At 45.3% G+C, this 22,589-nt stretch overlaps 1 protein-coding gene across 1 annotated transcript in view; it reads left to right on the top strand.

The window, feature by feature from the left end:
- LOC146799599 (cysteine-rich protein 2) overlaps positions 1–16,994 on the top strand; it is a 226,426-nt gene extending 209,432 nt beyond the window's left edge. The window contains exons 7-8 of the mRNA XM_085627170.1: positions 6,663–6,720; positions 12,877–16,994. Coding sequence (XP_085483296.1) covers positions 6,663–6,720; positions 12,877–12,944 — 126 coding nt within the window. The 3' untranslated portion in view covers positions 12,945–16,994. The remainder of the gene's footprint in view (positions 1–6,662; positions 6,721–12,876) is intronic.
- The last annotated feature ends 5,595 nt before the right edge of the window (positions 16,995–22,589 follow it).

Genomic DNA, 22,589 nt, shown 5'->3' with positions numbered 1-22,589 from the left:
TCCTCTTTGCCTCTGATCCCACATCCATAATATGACGCAGGCACAGTGCAAAATGTTTCCTCATTTGCATGGAAACACATTCTCATGCAAATGAGGGAAAGCCCCCTTTCGGACCCTGCTGGCATTATATGTGCATCAGCGTAATCTACTATATTACAGAAGGGGTTGGTCAAGTGTCTTTGGCCCCTTCTCTAATAACAAAGTGCCCCGCGGCCACAGAAAGTTTGCGCACATGCCTGTTGTGCCCTCAGGAACTTTATGTAATGTCCCTAAGTGTTTCAAGAATGTAGTGGTTTTACATCTGGTAGTAACAACTTGAGAAGGCTCGGATGAGTTGCACGGCTATGAGATGGCCAAGCATAAGAGTCTGTAGTCTCCACTTGTGCACCTCTGTTGCAACTATTGTATGTACAGGGCAGCTGATGGACAAACCTACAGCCACCGCAAGTAATAAGAAGGAATAATGTGGCACAACAACTGATAAGTGCTCATTCACAAACATTATTTGGCAGAGTAACCCATGAAGGAGCCACGCCATGGCACAATAGCTAAAGGGACCATTCAGCGAATGGCGTATCAGTCGATCTCAAAATTCAAGCAGGCATCATCACACCAAGGAATATTGTGGTCGCCTGAATGTTTGGTGATTGTTAGAGATGCGGCACTGGGTCATCGGGACTGAGTTTGTTTCTCTACGCGGCTCCTCGAATGTGTCACCTTTTCTAATGACTCTTAAGTAATCATCTTTATGGTGCGACTTGAGAACATGGAGTTCCAGCCACCTTGCTGAAGAACACCTTCTTGAGAGACATCTTCTATGTGGGCCGTCTGAATGTCCTACCCTCATGCCAGTTATCTCAGTTGAACTCAGTTCCTCTTGCCACATTGTTGCTGCTCTACTTCAATCACTTTACATAGTCTCTCTGTATTAAAATATACGTCATAGACTTTTCAGCTAAATAATACGAGTGATGTGCGCAATATATTATTTTTTAAAGTTATGCTAAATTTGTGCAACGTCACTGATCTCTGTAAAACTCTTTGGCACCCTCTGGGGCCTGGTTCACACTAAAGAAAACTGCAAAATAAATGAAGAAAAACTAGGATCACTTTCCAAACTTTTCCCTATTCCTAAATGTAGCAGCAGACTTAAACCATCTTTATAAGTTTAGAGGCATATCTTGGGGAAGGTTATGCCACTTTCTTAAGTGCGTGCTTTTAAGAATACGAGGAATCCCAGCCTTGGTCTCAGCCTCCTGTGCTTACGTTCATTGAAAGGATGCATGGGGCTTTATAACTTCGGACCAGGAGAGCGTACGCGCTTCAAGATTTTCACTGATTAAGTAAGCAATTCCCATTTAGATTCATTGCAACTAAATTTATCTCCTACACACAGACTGAAATCTGTACAAGATCAAGCGCATCAGATGGGAATTTGCATGACTACATTTCACACATATTTATGATTCTAGACACAGGAACATTATGTGTTTTGCCAGAATTACGTGCTTTTAAGATAAGTCCTAAAGCCAGGACTAGAACCCAGGCTCCAAAGTTGTTAACCTAACTGCTAGAGTCCATCTCCTTCAAGAAAGTAGTCTAGAAATACAAACCAAAAAGGGAAACAGTTTTTTATTAAACGCAGGCTGGGACGATACCCCTGGAGCAGTAAATGGATAAAAAGTCACTTCAGTAGAGGGATTCCCTTTCACTATTTTCTTTTTCCCCTTTTTCCCATCACCACAAACGTAGACACGTTTATCTCAAACAACATAGCTAAATAAAAGGGAACAGAGACCCCACGGCAGTAGCCCGGATAAGTGATGAAATAGCTTTCTAGTCAGTGGCAGGACTTCTTGTAGGCAGCGATGCATGTATACCTTTTGTAGCACTATTCAAACACAGCCATGCACCTCCAAAAATATGAAAATAAAGACTACGACCCTCCTAGTAATCTCTGTCCCCGCACACGTGTCAATTATGGTTTTTGTGATACATTTCGACAGGTCAATCCTGCCGATGTTTATCTGCGGAAGAGGCCCAGCATTTACCAGACCATGCGGATTTTGGTCCCAAATCCGCTTGCTATTCCCCAAAAGTCGTAACTGACTCATATTTATAGTAGCCGATAAATTTTGACTTGGCGGAGTAGGATTTTATCAGGTGCAATGTATATCACACCATTTACCAGGCTGCTCTTAATGAGGGCCATTGACTCAAAAAGAGGCACTGTTGGTCGTGCACAGAAGAAGTGGTAGTTACTATGGGGCTGATTCACAGCTTTGTGGATGAGCACATTCCAAGTGCTATAGGATATAATGCAGTTGTAATAAGGCAAATGGGATATGTGTCACGCATGAGGCGGAGGAACCTGTCCACCACACTCTGAATCGGGCCTTATGTTGCTTGGCTGCGGCACAGTGCCCATCCAATCACATGATGCTGCCCTTTTGAATTTGGCTGTAATTGGACTTGGCTGCCATTTCCCCTGCATTAGTTTCGTTCCATTTCATCTGTTTGCACCATTTTCAGTCCAGTGCCCCCACACAGTTTGGTAAAGGATTTATAAAGCTGCCATTGACCCTGAAACTCACCGATATATGAATAAATTAAGAGGGCGTCCGAACCCTTAGCGGGGGCTGGCATGTGGTGGATGCCTGAGCATTGCACATGCCTTCATTGTTGTCTAATTGTCTTCAAATTCCACAGTCTGTGGCTTGGAGGACGCTAGTGGATGGTTTGGGGGGCAGCCAGACATTCTGGAATGTGTTTTTTTTTAAAGTAGAGAAGCAAAGTAAGGTTTTATGTTTAATGTGACCAGGCAAGATAGTTTTATCTATGTAGCAAGGCCAGACCTCAGCAAGGCTGTGCTGCATTCGTTGTTAAATAAAGCCACGCAGACAAATTAATAGTTTTAAAACAAGATCAGGGCCAATTTTAGGTTCACACGTAGTTCAAAAGAATAAAATGAAAAATATCTGAACTCTCAAAATAGAATGGGAGCAGGGAGTCCAGACTCACTTGCTTCCCATGCTGGATATCAACCAGTGCCCTTTTTTTTTTTTTTAGATTTTTGTACCCATATTACCTTAGGGCATGAGTAGTGGGTTTGCTGTGACTGCTCCGAGTACCCTCCTTTGCCGGTCCTTTAGCATAGTCCTGAAGCCCCCTTAATTATGTATACATCTTATGGGGTAGTGCACCTTCACTGGGAGCAGAATTGCAGGCCCAGCCTCAGCTGCACTGTCAAGGACTGGTTGCTGAGAAGGTCTGCCAAGCTCCACTTTTGACTGTACGAGGAAAGGGTGATGCCTCCCATTAGCCGTGTTACCATCCTGTGCTTTGATGTACGTGTGAAAGTTGTCAAGAGACTACTTAAGAGAGTCCCTGTGAGGAGGAAAAACATCAAAGTGTAAAAAACCACCTTGACATTCTTGTAGTTCATGATTGAAGTTTCATGCAGATGTAAATTGAAAGACTCCAATCTCTCCTTTAAATTAGGGAAGCGGAAAGAACCAAGCAGACCAGGCAGGAATCCACAGGAGAATTCTAACACTAAGGAGAGGCAATCAAGGACAGAAATAGTAGCACGAAGACAGTGAACTTGATGAAAAAAAAGGGAACACAAATTTTACGAGGCATCCATCACTCCTAAACGCCTCTTTGTGTATGGTTTGAACAGAAACAGACATCACAACAAAAGTCTCAACTTCATCTTAGATTGCGAACCTCAGGCAGAGTTCCCTGAATAGGCCACCATCTTGAAAAGAGAGGTTCATAAGGTTTGCCCGCACCCCTTTCTTTTAATTCATGGCTTCGGCCGAACAGATGATCTGCATACTTCCATTGTTGCATATCCTGATTGCGAGACATCCCTCGGATCGAAGGCGACCATGGAAACTCCAGCGTAGACCAGGCCGCAAGTACACCCAGGCACAGGCTGAGCGTGGTGTCCGGCGACATGCTGCCTCCTGTTAAGGACACCCACTGTCTTTTTCTTGATACTTGCGAGTTCTGGTAAGGCCTAGGCATCGATATAACTCGTTGCTACAGACTCTACCCCAGCCCACCTTCCGCTGTACGTCAGCATGCCACTTCAGTGGCGCTAGAACCTCTTCTCGAGTCCACCTTCAGCTTTAACTCAGCAACCTGCCGATTCTCAAATTTCAAAAGGAGCCTGAGCATCGTTTCCAGCCCACTGTCCCTCATGCCCCAGTACACCATTAATGGTCACTTTCCTTTGAGCCTCAAACATGCTTCTTGTGCCTCCTCTACATGGGCCATCATCTCCTTCAGATATCCATTGCATTTGAACCCCAGTCTTCTTCAGAGGCTCCCAGCCACAGGACATCAATTTCTTAGGCTGCACTCTTTAACTGGGATGTCAATCATTTGAACATCATCTTATTTTATACATTCACCTTCCCTTGAACCTAAGCTTTCGTCGAGTAATCTCCCATGTACGAGGAGTGCCTTATAAAATTCTTACCTATCCTTTTTTTCTCTTCAAGTTGAACTCACCCCCCAGTAAGTTCCTCCCTTCACTTGGAGCTGACCTTACTGTAGTGGCCATCTTTGCTGGAGATCAATTATGTTCTGTTACCAACTTGCATCTTAATTGGAGAAAGTGCCTTGCAGTTTTGAGGCAGCACACTAGTTGAACACACTCCTTTATAACCACACCTGACAACCTGCCTTTGCACAGTCCGATCTCTACTGTGACGAGCTCCTAGAAGAGCTGAACATTATGGTGGCAATCAGTCCAAGTTCTCGTACTCCCTTTTCTTTTATGCTGGCCACAGCATTGTTTCAATTCCTCCTCCATGTTCTTTATCCAGCTGTTAGTATGCTCTTCATCCTTGGACCGCATAAGGTTTGTGTGAGAAGTGACTCAAGAAGTGGACGCAGCTCAGCTCAACTTTACTCTGCGCATCAGTGGTGGTTGACTCAAGAGCCAGGGTCTTCAAAGACCTGAAATGCAGTGACCACTTCAGTACTGGAGTTTGAAAACCTGTAAATTGATACACTATATGGTTTTATGAACATAGTTTGAGACTGTTAGAACCTAATGGTGATAAGTGCTGGTGAAGGACAGTGAGCTAAACAAGGAGTCGGCGGAGAACCTGGAGGGTTGGAGTGGCTCATGGTTAGAGCAGGAGCGGTGTTTTTAGATACTTCCTAAAATGTGTCCAAGCTGGGGAAAATCATATTTTAAGTTATGTGATCGCTTTTTTATAGGGCTCTTTCACCCCAAAGGATGTCTCTTGGTGCATTTTCAAGTAGCAAAGAAAACAACATAGGCCACCATTATTGATTGCAAAGAAGTCTTTCCTAAGCTGCAAGTAGTAGTTTTACAAAGAGATGTGGATTTGCAGGGGCTCCTGAGAGTAGAGGCCTGCACGCAAATATCCCAAAGCCGGACAATGCAAGATGTGTCATGACAGGGTGACATGGTCCCTGGAACTGCTGCGTCTTGGATCTTAGTGGATAGGCTTTTTATTTCACTCATGTATCTTTCAGGAATGCTGGTCTACAGGCAAGGAAGGCTTTCTGTGCAATACCCTCTGGGGATCCTTGTTGCCCTTCGTATGCTGTGCTCAGGTGCTTGCCGATCAGTAAAGTTGGGACAGCTCACAGTTTCTGAGAAGTTGGTTATAGAAGATGCGTTGCTGAGTGTTGTGTCCTTGCATGAACCTTGTTTAACATTGTTGTGAGTGATCTTCCTTCAGTCCTTAATTCCAGTAGTGCATACACTCAGGTTGGGTCTTTGGAGGCTAGCCTCCAGAGAACATCAGTACTACATTTAACACCAGGGGACCTCTAAGTTCAGCTAAATTGATTAAAGGAGTATATGCAAAACACTCATCCTTTTATTCACACCACCAAGCCAAAAACGATGGTCTTTGTACAGTGCTTTGTCTTCTCCAGATTCTTGCTTTATAAACACATAAATTATTTAATCAATATATTTGGGGGGAAAATGGCACTATAGGACAGTTACAGGGTATTAAAATGGCAAACATTTTCCCTTTTTTAAATATCTAGGCTACTATATATGTGAGACTGGTAGAGGGGATGTCTACCTTATCCCTACGTAATGTACAGAAACTTCAGCCATGAAATTTCTTGCAAGTTATTTTACATGTGGATTTTCGATGGCCACATTAAATTTATCGCGGCAATTTGGTGAGGGATACCGGGAGCGAATATAGGCCACACTGAAAGGAGATATGGATGAGAGTTTGTCCCTCTGACCAGGTCTACTATTTGGGCATTGGGATTGCTTCCTTTGTCGTTTCATGTTATCATCTTACTTTACCTGTTCTTGAGAGTAATTGCACCTTAGCCGGTCATGCTTTCCTGGGGAAAGAAGAATGGTTTCCCAACAGGATTATTTACTTTATTGATTACTAAATTTTAATTAACTCTACAAAAAAATTGTTGATTGGTTGAAATGATTTGTTTGACCTTCCTAGTTGACATCAATAGAATATTGCATAGGTCCTGGTAATCTGAAGAAAGACAATCTTAATGCACCACGTGTCTCCCTACAACCAATTACTTATGTTATTTTAGAGTAAATATACGTAGCTGACCGTGCAGAAAAGACAGATCTGTTTGTTAACCCTATGTTTTCTTCTCTCCTTCTTCGTCTCCAACAGCACGATGGACAACCCTACTGCCACAAGCCTTGCTATGGCATTCTCTTTGGACCAAAGGGTGAGATCTTTTCCATTATCACTCTTACACCTCTTGCTTCTTCCTTTGAGCTAGTCCTGAAGCTCACCCCCTACTCACCCATATCTCCATTAGCCTTTCAGAGACAGTAACTTCTTTGCAAACACCTATTTTTCTGAAAGGCTAGGCTGCCTCTGCCTTCACTTGCTAAAGAATTTAGGGTGCACCTACTTATTTTGTTTTTAGAATGAAACTTTACGTACAAAACATCCATAGAATGGTTCTGACGCATTAACACGTCTTTAAAGGCTGCTTTTGAAGCACCTTTAGTGAATGTGATTTGTTTGGAGTCTGGTGAGCCTGAAGAATCAGCTAGAATTAGCAGCTCAAACTTAGGGCCTGATTTTGACTTTGGTAGAAGGTGTTGATACCTCTGCATGGCGGCGTACTTTACTTCCGCCATGGCGCGAGTGCTCAGCCCACCAAATTTAGAGATGTCCACTCGCCCAGCAGACATCTCTTGCATTTACCGGAACCGTCACCATGGCAGTCCTTGTAAATGCATTGAAAGTGTGCCTTGCAGCTCCGTCAACATGATGGCGCCGCACTGCACACTTTCATTTTCTTTTTTAATTTGCAACTTTCACAAATTTCAATTTTCATAAACAAAATCCCAAAGATGGACTTTTGTTTTGAAATAAAAAAAAAACACAATGACACTGTTCCTCAGATGGCGTGGAGGTTATAGAAAAGCTTTTACCTATACGCACTGCCATGTTTTAGGTGGCAATTTGTAAAGGTAAAAACTGGCCATGTGTCAGCCCACTTTAAATCAGGTGGGAGTAGACATGGCCAAACCTCATACGGCCCTTAATGTGTCAGGCCATCGGAGGGGTGTGAAGGCGGCGGAGATGGAGCCGTCTCTGCCAACTACATACTGAAGGTCCACCTGTCTGTAAATCAGAGTTTGATGGAGAGCGTATTTGAGCACCTTTGTGACAGAGTAACCTCTCCGCCAAACTCCAAATCAAACCCTTAGTCCCTAGAGATGCCTCTTAAATACATGTGGAGGTTTAAACATTCAGAATGCGTCCTTCAGGTCCGATCTTTCTCCTTGTCTTTGGAGCTGCTTGTCTTTCTTGCATTTGGTTTCTGAAAGTACCAAGTCTTGCTCCTAAGCAAGAACTCCTAAAACAAAAAACACTTCCGAAATTCTGAAAGGTTAGAATATTCTGATAACTCGATGAAATTTAGACCATAAAGGGGTCTAGGCATGTGCTTTGATGGGTAGGTTTGTGATGATGATTTCTCTGTATTGTTTTTGCATGAGATGCTGCTGTAACTAGCCTTCCTCACCTACACCTCCCCATCTACCTCTCAGGAGCCATAGTCCACCCATTAGCAGTCAGGGTTGCCCCTCAAGCTTACCTAGATTGCCTGCTTGTACATTTTGGGGTGTAGGCCTGTGAGCCCAATGTGGATCCTAGACGGCAATGCTGTGAGAGTATCCTCAAACCCCTTTTGTCAGATTGTCTTAAGTCACTTTACCATGCCGATTCTCAACAGCAAGTTCTCTTATAAATTTTCTGCAGTGAATTCATCAGAGCCCTTCCCCAAGAAAAGCTCTTAGTACTTTTCTTATATTCTGAGGGCCTAATTTACTACAAAATGATGCAGCGCGGTGCCGCAAGCCATTTTGCTGCGCCATTTTAGAAGCGCAGGGATGTTTTGTATTAAGAATACGATGCATCCGCGTGCTTTCTCCTGTGCTGGCCCGCAACTGGCTGCCACATGCTAGCGCAGGCACCGCGGTGCCTGTTGCAAGGGTGCCTGCGTTGCGGGGATATCTGAGAGAGACATCTAGCCGCAGGTTCCTTAACTTAGAATATCCCCAGGTGTCAGACGGGATCCGGAAAATTCTTTGCAGAAGCACCTCTGCGTGCCAGGGGATGGCGCCACACGGCCCCACCCTGACGTCGTCCACGTACATGACATCCGCGAGGTCATATAAGTCCCTCCTGGCGCGCTGACGACAGTTTCCTTCTTTTCCGCATGCAATGCGAATCCGGAGTGAGCGGTTCCTCTGGCCTGTTTTCAGGCCCCTTTTGACGCTTTGCGTCTGGAACAGTGTTCTATGCCTTCGGGCTTTAAAACGTGTACCTCCTGTTCTCGGCAGATGTCCGCTATGGACCCACATCTTATCTGTATGTGTTGTTTGGGCGAACACCACGACTCGAGGGATTGCAACGCCTGCCAACACCTCAAGCCGAAGTCCCGGCTGGAGCGCTGGATGAAGATCTTTTTGGCTCGTCTGTCCCGGTCGGAGTCGTCTCGTCCTCCGGCCTCCTCATCGCCGGCAGGCCCCTCTGGTTTCCAGTTACAGCGTCGGTATCCCTCTGGGGCCCAGAGACGTCGTTCACCCCTTATGGGTAAGTAGTGGCGCATGTCACCAAGGTCTTCGACCTCACTTCCGTCTGTTGTCGGGGGCACTAGTTCCGGGAGCCCTCCGGACGTGTGCCCCCGGGAGTCGCCCATCCCCTATCCGCCCTATCTGGGCGCGGGGGCAACTCGGACCCAAATGGAAGCCTATGCCGCGGCTCTGCAGGCCTCCCTTGGGTCCGCTCCTGTCCCTGGGGCGTCCTCGGGCCTCCGCTACTTACGGGGTCCCGCCAAATAAGCTCTTGCCCCCCAGGGACGAAGGAGATGTGGTGTCGTCAGGGTGTGGCCCGGCTTGGTCCTCCTCTATGCCCCATAGCACCCCTGCCGCGCAGAATAGTCCTGTGGGGCTCCCTGTGGTGCCGCAGGTGGATGCTGGTGCTCAAAGCCTTGCTTTGAGCACACCTCGGCCTTCCGGACATGTGCCCGCCTGCCCAGAGCCGAGGTCGGCGCCACTCCAGCCGAAAATTGCCTCCCCGGCACCAACTCCGCTTCTTACTTCAGAGTCGGAGCCTGTTGTGGTTGAGGCTGAGTTGGCGCTGGTGCGGCGCTAGAGGCTTGCCTCCCCGGCTCTGGCGCCATCCCCTTCTTCGGAAGTGGAGCTTGTCATGGTATCGTGGAGTCGGTGCCGGATGGAGCCTACTCAGTGCCGGATGGAGCCGAGCTGACGCCAGACGAGGCAGGGTCGGCGCCGACCGAAGTAGTTTTGGCGCCGCGTCGGTGCCGGGTTGTTCACTCTTCTCCAGAAGCTTCTGAGGAGAGTTTGGCATTGCCTTCACGTCTGGCTACGCCGGATCTATCCTTGCCTGTGCCTCCCTTAGAATTTGTGGACCCGGCAGGATCCCAGCCTCCTCAGGAGCCCCATCAGGACCCCCATTCATCACTAGGGCTTCCTTCCTTGGGGCATTGGTCGCACTCCCGGTGTATTGGAAGACTTATTTTACAGCCCACATCTACAGATGAGTTGCTGTCCCCTCCTCGGAGGGCTACCGAGGCCAGTGCGGCATTTCTTCGAGTAGTCTCCTTAGCCACTCGTGTTCTAAACATGCAGCCCCCATCGGTCCCCTTGCCTGTGGACCCTCTGCTTGATGTCCTTCACCATGGGTTGGGGAATGTGGAGCCGCTTCTTCCCTTTGAAGCTTCTCTTTATGACGCCCTTTTGGGCACCTGGGCTCGGCCAGCCTCTGGTGATCCGGTGGCTCGTTTTGTCTTGCGCCGCCACCATCCTGCTCCACAAGATCCTGTTTGCTTATTTGTTCACCCAGATGTCCACATAGTGCGCCATTAAGCTGAGGGTGGTCCTTCTTCCTCCTTCGTTCGGGACTCTCTCTCTCTCTCTCTCTCTCTCTCTCTCTCTCTCTCTATCTCTTTGATTGGTATATAGCTGGGGCTGTTTCTACATCTCAGTCTTATACGGGTATGGTGTAGCACCATTCTGGCATTTTATTTGGGACGCCTTGCCTCCTGTTATCTTTTGCTCTGCCAAACTAATTGGGTTGCTGTCTGGCTGTTCCGCCACAGCCTTCCCCATTGTTCATCACTCTGTTGCCGGCTCAGTGGCTGTCCCGCCACAGCCTTCCCCATTGTCCGTCACTCTGTTGCCGGCTCAGTGGCTGTCCCGCCACAGCCTTCCCCATTGTTCATCACTCTGTTGCCGGCTCAGTGGCTGTCCCGCCACAGCCTTCCCCATTGTCCGTCACTCTGTTGCCGGCTCAGTGCTTGGGTACTTTCTGCGGTTCTGTCACAGACCCTCCCTCCCCCGGGGTATGGCTATGGTATCTATTCTAAGTTAAGGAATCTGCGGGTAGATGTCTGTATCAGATGTACGAGTTACTTACCTTTGGTAACGATGTATCTGGTAGAGACGTTGTCTAGCTGCAGGTTCCTTAACGCCCACCCATCCTCCCCGTTCTGCGAGAACCTTGCCAGGTGGACTTCTCCTCTTGCCATGGGTTTCTTTCAAGGTTGCTCACATAGTTGCGCTCCTTTCGGAATTACCATATGCGGCTGACTCCCTCCAAAGTGCTTTTTCCTGTTGATGGTGCCTTTTCATTCACTGTCGTCAGGAGATTCCTCTTCTTCCTCTTCTCCTGCTGTCTTCCCTCCCGCACGCCTTCTCCAGTAACTAGAGGATCTTGTCTCCTATATAGTCGTCTTCCTTGACGATCTCTTCAGCTCTGTTTCACACTTCCATTGTTATGAGGGAAGATACCTTCTTCAAGTACATTGCTGTTCTTTCTGTAAGGAAGATACCTTCTTACAGTACATTGCTGTTCTTTCTGTGCTCCGCCCTTGTTGGACGGCACAGTTCTACATTGTAATGACAGTCACAGTTCTACATGGTAATAACAGTCTCTCTTTTTTATGGGGTCTGTTGAGAAATTCTTCCCTTGTTGCTCGCACTGTGGGAAGAGTCTACAACTCTCTCTCAGTGTAGTTCCGCTTTTGCTTTTTCACTTATATGCAGACAGTGTCTAATACTGTCTTTCAGGATGGTGTTTTGCGACAGCCGCCTTATTTATTTTGCGGATTTGTCATCCTTTGCACACTGTTCCCATACTTTCACAGTTTTTGTTTGGTGGCTCCGCATTGTGCAGCGGAAAAGTTTCTCCGAAGAAAACTGACGTCAGCGTGCCGGGAGGGACTTATATGACCTCGCTGACATCACGTACGTGGACGACATCAGGGCGGGGCCGTGTGGCGCCCTCCCCCGGTGCGCTGAGGTGCTGCTGCAAAGAGTTTTTTGGATCCAGTCTGACGCCTGGGAATATTCTAAGTTAAGGAATCTGCGGCTAGACAACGTCTGTACCAGATACATCGTTACCGAGGGTAAGTAACTCGTACGATTGTTTTAGTGCAGGAAGGGACACTTTCCTGCACAAAAACAATCATTGATGGCATTTTCCTCTTTCTGTGAGTGCTGCAGAATGCAACACACATAGAGGAAAAAAGAGGAGACATAAAAGTATTTCTCCTCATTGTACCACTCCTACGCCTCCCCTGGGGAGGCATAAGATTCTGACGCATTCCCAGCTTTACAAAACCCTGTAAATCTGGGAATGTGTCAGGCTCCCTCGATGTTGCATGGGAACACTCACAGCAACACACATGGAATGCCTCTTTCATGCCAAGTAATGCATGAAAGGGGTCCACATTTACAAGGCCATGAAAAGTCACTTTATGTGGCCTTGTAAATATTGGCAAGCCCATTGCACCGCCGGTGAGTCAGAAAAAGTGACGCACTGGCGGCGCAATGGGCTTGTCATTGAGGCCCTGAATATTCACTTATTTTCCTCTTCTTCAAATAAATTAATGACAGAACTTGCTTCGAAACAAACTGTTAAATGGATTTTTATTGGTCAACCTTCACATTAATCTTTGTATTTTATGATTTCTAATGATTTTCCTGAAATGAACTGTAATTATTTGTATCACTATATTCTCTGTTTATCAATATACGTGGATCCTATTACAAAATTCAAATCGTAAAGAGAAATCTGACTTAACTGGTTATTTAGGACACAAGAGTATTTTAGCAGTCTAGAGAAAAGCAAAATATCCTTATAATATAGACTTTTCAGCCTCAAGTACCGTGAGGCCTGTGTTTTTGGAATTGCTCATCCTCAAGAATCAGCCTTGAGTTCCAGTTGTAAGAGCCCATACTGATGACAAATCACTCATCACTGGCAGAACAGGAACACATGGGTCATACTTATAAATTCTGCATCTGATAGAGCTCTTCTCCTCTCTGTGCCCCTACAGGAGTAAACACTGGAGCCGTTGGCAGCTATATCTACGACAAGGAGCCGGACACCAAGGCCCAGCCGTAGGAAGAGGATTTGTGCCCTTTCCATCCAAAGGCAATAGAGGGACTCCGCCACCTTCGCCTACGAGATTATCTGTCTGTACCTTTCACTACACTGCAGCCTGTAGAAGTATTGTAGATGTCCCTGGCTTGTTTGCGACAGAAGAAAAGTTGGAAACCTTTGGATCGTAAAAGCTTATTCAACAAGGCCAAAAGTTACAAAGAAAAAAGTAGCTGTCACTTAGCTTTCTTATTGTATTGTGTAAGGATTGGATTCGTGTACAACTATTGTGCTTGCTGGATGTCTGGTGTGAAGCGACAAGGAACTCTTATTTATTGTCAACTAAATTCAAATCAGAAGATGTTAAACATCAGTGGAAACCTAGGATCGGCTTTCAATGTAAATGAGAAGGTGCTTAAGTAATTCAATGTCACTTCAAGTCTTCTGGTGTTTACACAGGCCATTTACAGAGAGTTGCTACTACTAAGTTTCCTGGTTGAAGTATTTCACAGGGCTCAAAGTCTAAAAATGTTCATTGATCAAAATTTTTGTAGCTTACAAATTTTAACCCTGTTTGCAGATGGGCAGGAAGACACTAGCTTTGTTGTGATCTAGTTCGGAATTAGGACCTGGATGCTCCTTACTTGGTAGGGTACATACACCCGGGGACCTTAGATCGAGGTGACCATTGTTTGGTATTGACTCGGCTCCTGGATTCTCAAGGAATTGCAAATTGGGACTCTCACAAAGGCCTTTGCATAATTCACATGGTCTTCAGTAAAAAGGAGGGCACCTCTTAGACAATTCTGACTTCCTTGAGCTGCAGCCAGCTGAAGGTAGTGGCCACTTCAATTGTATTAGCAGATTGTTGACTTTACTCCTCAATTATTGAAATATCCTGCCTAGCCAATCAATTCATCTAGTTATCCATATTACTTTGTAATGGACATGATGTGCCCCAAGCTCATACAAGAGTGTATTACAGTTGACGCTCAGTGAAATGTTTCAGGTAAATATGTCAGTTAGTGAAATCATTCCAGTGTTAGTAAAATGTTTGTTAAAATATATCTTCAGGAATGGATTCCTAAAGAGATATTCTATTTCTATATCTCTAGATCAAGCACTGATTTAAAAAACGATGGCAATCGGAAGGATGAAAACATATTTATTGAAGCCATCATTTCCGTGAACAAATACAGAAAAAAGACTATAATGTCTATTTTTGACTTAGCTTTTCCACAATTAGGCAAAATGTAAAGCTCGGGCACGTTAGAAGTGTTTTCACTGAAATATAAAACTCTAGTAGTAAACAGACATTTTAATTATTTATATGGTATGTAAAGTCATATTTTTAGAGTGAACAGCCGCCTTAGAGCCCCTTAAAGGCTTTTGACATTGTAGTCTTTCTTCTGTTTCTTTTGGATGAAGTTTGTCAATTAATTGGAGCCTAGTGAGGCTTTATTTTTTGTTTGCTGCAAGGTCTTTACATAGAGTCTTCACATCGTAAACATGTTTAATATATATTTTTTCTGTATTGTGTTCTCTACACAGTGATTTACTTAGTGTTCTTGGCTGCAATCTGGATTGAAATGTACTTACTGTGTAGCATATTTAATGTTCAGCTCGCCACAGAAGAGTTGGCGGTTTCATGATTGATTTGAGTTGGTTCCTGCTCGGCACATACTTTTCTGCACCACTGCTTGCGGCACAATGGCGTGCTTGAACCATGATTTATGTTATGAATGTACAGTATTGCTTTTATTGTATTATGGGAGACTCATGCTGCAAACATAATGCTGACTTTGATTTACCCTGCAGAGAGAACTGTGTGACACACCCATGCCATGACACAGCAGCTAAGCAAGATCTTTCAGGCTTTCTAGAAAGCTTTGGATTTTGTTGTACTGGGACCACCATATATACCACCAACCATGTATCTCTCACATACACACACGTACACATGCTCTATCTCTTGCTCTCTCCCACCAGCTCTCTCCCTCGTTCACTGCTTCTCTCTCTCATACTCTCATTTTTTTCACACGTGCGTACACAGGCCACCGTCCCCCCTATCCATCTTAAGCAAAGCAATTTGCCACTATTACAAACTTTATAGGCAACAAGACTGTTGGAAGGCACTTGTTTAACCTGATGGTTGAGCGGTGCACACTGTTGTCGTGTCACAATGTCACTGGTCTTATTGCGTCTACAAGAAGGTCCTCTTGAGCTTTTCCTACCAGTCGCATCAGCGCAGCGCCGAAACGTGTTATTTGACAATCCGATACTGCAAACTTTGATGAATTTCCATGGCTGCTATTAAATGACTGTTGGTATGCAACACAGGGACTTGGCCCATAAAGGGGTCCTCTGGCAGACGGGTGTGCGTTCTACCACCAGGCACAGTGGTTTCGGAAAAAAACCGAATATTTTCTAGTTAGGTTTTTTTTAGCAAATTGTTTTAGAAAAATTGCTTTACCTGCTGCAGAGCCCACTTATTAAATATCTAGCTAATTAACCATGATAAAAGATTGAACATGTTTGAAAAATAAACATTTTCAAGCAAGGCATTTTATGCAGAACCATCCCAACTAACAGCGGTCTGGATTTGCCACTGGTGATTTGAATCCAGCGATTCTACATTAGCCCATATAGAAGTCAGCACGGTAGGGACTTCTCAAACCTTCCTTGGATGCATGCCAGTGGTGATGTCAGTGGCCAATCCCCTGTTCAACCTCCCACTGTGACCACTGTCTCCACCTGCAGGAATCTCAACGCTATCGCTCCTTTCCATGCAAAAATGTGCCAATCGCCTATCCCTATGAATCCCCACCCTCTTCACATTTGCTTCCAACCCCAAGTTATCCTCGCTCAGGAGCCCCAATAGTTAAGTGACCAGCCCACAGTCATGAGGCAGGACCTTTCCAGCCATACCCTTCCCATGTCCCACCCTTTTCTTGTTCCCACCAAACCAGCCACTAATGCCTTTTTCAAGTATACAGTGATTTAAATGTCATTCGACCAATTAGATGGAATATGTTAACTAAACACACTTGGACATGAACATAAAAAGTAACATGGGTGCACTCACCAGTTCGCCTTTTGAGTGTAGGCCTCTGTGAAGCATTCGATTATCACAGGATTGCAGCCGCCTTTTTCTGTGTTCTATTGCATTTTTGTTTTTTTTAATGTTGTGTTACACCTATTATTGTCTCATAGTCGAAGACGCACAAGAGTGCATAATGCACCGAAAACTATCCTTAGGTCCAATATCGAAAGATCAAAACAGATTGGAGTAAAGGTAAAGGGAATCCATAGGCCTGAAGGTTTAAAAGGGACTATTATTTTATTAAAAACTAGAAGCAGTCACACTAGAACGAGTAATTGCTTTTGAGGGTAAGATGGTGACTAGATTGGAACCAATAGGCCAGTAAAAATGGCTTTCAGCAACCTCTCCCGCCCTCTTTCCTCCTTTTATGTCGATCATCCTGAGATGAGGACCCAGAGGCTTCCGCTTTCATTCCAGTACCTCAGCCCCAAATATTTCCCAGCATCCCATTTTTAGTTTGGTCATCCCTTGCCCTAAAGGACGCTGGACAAGCGGCTTTGATGAGAGAGCTGGAACGGTGATGGGCAGAGATTTAAAGTACAAGGTGGAGGTTGCAGAAGAATATCTCATCCTCACTGAGATTACACATGCAGGAAAAAAGGTGTAATGTTGGGGGGAGGGGCAATTTTAAGTTGCCAGTGTTCATGGCCATTTGTATCTTAAAACCAGATCCCCTCTCTGTTGCATGGATTTGGCACAAGGTTCTCTCTGCTGGTAAAAAACAAAATGTACACATCACTTGTAGTCTCGATTGCACAGGCCTGGACTCTCGTCCGGTGCTTGGTTTACTGATTTCACTGTATTTGGTAAACTATTTCGGGTAAGGAGAATACACACAACGGCTTTCTGATATGTCTGCCTGCTTCTGAAGTAAAGATAAACGTTTTTTATTGTGATTATTGGGGATTATTTATAACTTGTCGTTTGCAATGAGAAATGAAACCAAAGTAAAATGCGATGCCTACAATTCACAGTATTGGTATTTTAACTTATTGGCCATGTTGGACGTACAAAACAGGAATGTAGATGCTATTTGAAATCCGACACAGGTCCCCAGTGGTTAAGCCTCCAGTAAGTGTCCTTTCTATGAAAAAAGGACTTAGGGGCATATTTACAAGGGCTTTTTAAGCTAAAAAAGCGGAGATAAAAATATCGCCCTATTTACAAGAGGGTGCTAACATGCATAATCGCATGTTAGCACCCTTTTTCCCAACGCCTCCCTTTGCATCTCTAATGTGATGCAAAGTGAGCTTCACTGGGCGTTCCCCGGATGGACTACCTTGCAAATATAGCTGATGTTCACATCGCAATATTTACAAGGCAGCCCAGGTTTTTAGTACACGTTAGATTTTGGCGAAAACTGCAGTTTTCTCCAAAAAGAAACGTCTGCTAAAATCCAGACTTACCTATGCTTTGCATAGGTGGTGGCTTATGCTGATACGACCACAGGGTCGTATCAGCAAGGTTATCGCAGTTTTGCAAGGAACATCGCTGGAAAACCAGCGATGTTCCCTGCAAAACGGAGATAACCTCGCTATCTCTGGAATTTTTATCGCCCTGGAGAAACGCGTTGTTAATAACGCGCTACCAGGGCGATACATTCCAGAGATAGCCTGCGATAAGAAAGTTATCGCTAAGCACGGCCATGCCCCTTAATTTCCCCTTTTAGCGCCCTGCTCTGTCATTTCAACGTTTCATGGCCGGCAAATTTCATACAAAATGTATTTCTTTTGAAGGTATGCTACAGTATTACTGCTGAGAACATGTGGGTAAAATTGAGAAAAAAAGATTAAAACTCCACTGGTTCGGTGTTACTTCCAGAGTTTGCTTCTCAGCTTTCTTGCCTGTTAACTGTAGGAAAAAAGTGGATGTTGGCTGAAACGTATGGGTGGGTGTTTGCTTTTCGGACTGTGTTTGTATGTGTGACGTAGGCAACAAAGACTAAAGGAAGGGCGTGTCCGGCCTGGATGGGTTCACTCAGAGAGAAGCCACGTGCACGGAAACAACACTTTATACTTTTGTTCTTTACAACAAAATATGTCTCCTACTTCAGGAAGCAGCCTGCACTTATGGCTTCCACGTGACGTAAATAAAACAAGCACTGTCAAAGCAAATAGTTTGTTGTTTGTGAAGTTCACATTGTGGTGGTATACATGCACACACACCAACACAACTTCAGATAATTATGTTCACAAAGTCCAGCAAACGTATGGTGCCCCTGTGCATACAGACAAACTGACATACAGGAAGCACGTCACGCAGAGCAGAGGGCGGTGTGCATCTGCAGAGCTCAGGCGGATGTGCAGCAAGAGACACACGACAGTGTGCACCAGGGGAACTCCAGTTATGCATCCCAGGGGGAAGTGAGTGACATTCCACGGTAGCACTGACCACTATGAATTATATAATGCACAGTCGAGGGGCACAGTGCTGTGCACATTATGGGACGGTGGCTCGTGCACAAAGAGGAAACATGATGATGTGTGGCTTGTCATGTGTAACACCTTGAGTCACACCTGTTCTTTTGGTCGGCAGCATGGTGCACGCTGGGATAGTTACCATGGTCAAAGCAAACCCCAAAGTCCTAGAATACAAAGGTCTGTTGACTGAAAGATAACTAGAGCTGTCTGAAGGGGCACCCCTCATTCGGCCCACTTGTCAGCGGCATACATTGACTGATGGGTGAAAAATAAGCAGGCATGCATAACTGACCCTGCCCGACCCCCTCTCCAAAACCCAGCCATTGGCCAGGGCTTATCTGTCCTACATTTCAGAAAGAGTGCTGGAGAAACATACACTCTATGGTGCACCTTAGGTGGGTTTACACCAACTGGTTCCTCTTCTTTGTTAGTCAAAGGTCTCTTTAGATCAGAATCTAGACACGGTTTGCTGTCTCCTACAACTCACACCATAAACACTCAATACACAGAGAGAGTGGCAGCAGTTCAGTCCCTCTCAGCCATTCATTGGTCTATCATGTGGTTATAGGAAGAGGTGTGGCGCCGTGGCCAGGGTGACTCACTTTGGAATCTGGGGATCGTGGTTCGATCCCTGGCGCCAGCGGCAGATTAGCCCAGCACCATGTGACTCTGGGCAAAAGCTTGCTTAATCTTCCTGACGGCCCCCAGCGCCCAGAGACCCTTACAGATGATTGTTAGCGCTTTACAAATGTGGATTATTATTATTGTAACTGTTGTTCCTGCATTACTGGGTGTTAACTCGTTACAGGATTTTCCTTTGCTTTGAGGCAGCCACAGTCCTGATTTTATAGGTTTTTGCTGTCAGGACTATAGATCACAGAATGCAAAGAAAAGGTCTGGACTCACATGGATCTGGGAATGTTGAGAGGTGTGCGGGGACCTTCTAAAGGTGCCTTTTGTGTTGTGCAGCCAGGGAGACTGTCTAATCAGCCAATGGGAATAAGGCAGCAACAAGGCCCTGGGAGGTGTACACCTCTCAGACCCCATAACACGATAGCATCCAAGCCCCAGAAGATTACCCAGCAGGCAGGGGACGGGTCAGCATGCAGAGCATGGTCCTGATGCTGACACCTCTAGATTGTGTGGCATCAGTACCCTCAGTTGAAGACTCATTTCCCTTCTTATAAGACCCATTGGTCTTGTTGAGTAAATTCCATCTGCTGGACAGGGGCGCTTTGGGGGTTTCAGGCCTTGACGAGTCTCAGTCCATCTTGCTACGAAAGTAGCCCTAGAGTGGCACACAGTTTTCTTACGCAAATACTGATTCGAGGCTGAAGTAGTGCTTTAAATTGACACTTCTTTTGTTCAAAAGGGAGAGTTCTACCACTTCTGAGACCGTTTCAGCACTTTAGAGCAAGGAACAATAATTTTATTAGGAGCAGCAGCACTTCTCTGCTGCAAAGAGGCACTTTGGGATAGTGAGTACTTGCACTTTTATATTTCCATTTCAACCACTGGGCTGGAGAGAAATAACGCTCTTGGTACTGTGCAGGCCTTGTAAAATCAATGACTCATGCAAATAAATCTAGGAAATTGTACCACAAATCAATGCTTTGCACCATTTCAAATAAGTTAGGAGAGGACACTCCAAATTCCCTATCGAGGGTGAGATTCGCTCAAGGAACACACTCGCTTTCAACCGTATGGGGCTGGTATGGAATAATCCAGGGTGCTTTTAGCTCCCATTTCAAATAAGTTAGGAGAGGACACTCCAAATCCCCCATCGAGGGTGAGATTCGCTGGCTGAACACACTCACTTTGAACCGTATGGGGCTTGTATGGAATAACCCAGTGTGTTTTTAGCTCCCGTTCCAGGAGAATGAGTAAGATTGCAGGGTTGAGAAGGACTTCAATTTCTTCACTGTAGAACTTCACCTTAGAAAGGAACTAAGGGACATATTTACTTAGGTGAATTGACACTTGTACGCATTGTTTACACCTGTTTTTGTTTGGAGCTAGTATTCCACTCAGTACTATGTCATGCAGCTATGCATGACTAAGGTAGGTAGGGGTTTACGTTAACTCCTATGGGTCCTAATCAAGTTGCAGCTCTGTATGGCACACTTTCCATACATTAAGCTGGGTTTTGTGCTACACAGTGAAAAGAGACTCAGCGCAAAAAACCTTTTGTGTGCAAACATTATTCAGAGCTATCACTCACATAGCATATGCTGCACGAGTGCAGAAGGGTGAATCTGCCATGGACACTAGACACAAAACCATGCTGATTCACTTTTGTTTAAATACCTGGTACCTTTCATTATATAATGACTGCAAACAATATGTATTTTAAAGGATGAAAATATTTGTGAATAATGATTGCATTTATCTTTTCTTTCCTTCATCTATTCACATCCTTGGTATTATTATGTTATTGTAGCTTTAAGTGGTGTATTATCTACTAATGGCACCATTAGATGAATTCCATTCAATAATACACATACCGCAGGTTGCAACCAGGGTTGGACTGGTCTATAGGGCAATCAGGCATTGCCCGATGGGCTGGTGTGACCGTCAGTATGTGGGCTGTTTTTATGGCTGTTCTTGGGTGTTATCGTTTTCACTATTGATTTCCCTGAAATTAAAACAAACATTGCCTGCAGCAAGCTCAAATCCATTCAGTCTTCCATGCTTTGCAAAACACTTACACAGTGTGGACCCCATGTGCAAAGGGCCTCTGCATTGTGGCGGAGGTCCCACAGTAGTTGTGGGAGCCTACACTCATTGTGGGACCTCCGCATTGCAGCTTCTCATTGCGGTGGTCCCACCACGAGTGTGGGCCCCCACATGACTGCCGGGCTTCTGCCACAAGTGCGGAGGCCCTTTGTGAATTGAGCCCTGCCCTGTGTCTTTACAAGTTCAAAATTTCCCCAGTTTCCAAAATGGGTCACTTTGTTAACTATCTAATTACTAATGGGGACCACTTTTAGTTCGGTGCCCGGGCCTTTCTTCAGCCCCTGTCCCCCCTTGCTTACAACAGACAGTAACATACACTTTCATTTACAACACACAATGTGAGGAGAATCAATGTAAGTGCTTGAGTTTTCTTGGGATTGAGGATGCTGGAGGCTAAAGTCCATGGCTGATTTTTGGTTACCTCGTGTGGAGGTTATGAAATAGCAAAGAGTGACTCATTGAACCTTCCTGATGGATTAATGGATTTCTTGTGCAAGCATCTGATTGAAGATATTTGGTTACATAGCCAATAGATCACTAACTATAGGAAGAAATACTTTGTTGGTGCTCAAGAAGAAATAGAAATTGTCATGTGTATCCACTCATATCAAATCTTTGCTATTATCCATGTGGCAGATGCTCTGTGCGCTAGTTATAAGTATTCATACTAACTGTACCATTGAAAACGTCATCTGTATGATTACTTGTCCATGTGGGCTCAGGTACATACGGCTGATGTCACGTAAGGTGCACATCAGATTCAATGAACACCGTAGCAAAATAAGAGTACAAAATGAGCTCGACCAGCGTGACTAACCACTACCTTGGGATGACCCATATAGAAAACAATCTCAGGTGGGCGGTAATTGAAAAAGTACTTCCGAGCTCACAAATATTCTACATTCCTTGGATGGAACAGAGATGGGTATATCACCTAGGGACCCATATGAGGAGCCTGAACGACGACATCCTATGGTTGGAGATGAATCGGGCATGACGTACTTACTCTTACCATGAAAGAGTGAGTATCAGCACACAGAAAAACTGATATTAATGCGTGGTTCGCTGCTTTCCCTGGTAAAATTATGGTATAGTCCGTATCCTGGGGAAGAGGTGTGGCGCTGCAGCCAGGGCGAGGGGAAGAGGTGTGGCGCCGCGGCCATGTCGACTGACTCCGGAATCTGGGGATCACGGTTCGATCCCTGGCGCCGGTGGCAGATTAGCCCAGCACCATGTGACTTTGGGCAATAGCTTGCTTAATCTTCCCGACGGCCCTCAGCACCTAGAGACCCTTACGGGTGATTGTTCGTGCTTTACAAATGTGAATTATTATTATTATCCATCCTTTCAGCAAGATCTTGCGTAACAATATATCACCGCTGGGAGTATAGAATGCCTTGACTATTAAAT

Source organism: Triturus cristatus, chromosome 9, assembly GCF_964204655.1.
Source record: "Triturus cristatus chromosome 9, aTriCri1.1, whole genome shotgun sequence".
Classification (NCBI taxonomy): domain Eukaryota; kingdom Metazoa; phylum Chordata; class Amphibia; order Caudata; family Salamandridae; genus Triturus; species Triturus cristatus.
Note: the sequence above shows the minus strand (reverse complement) of the source record. Positions and strands in the feature narration are given on the sequence as shown.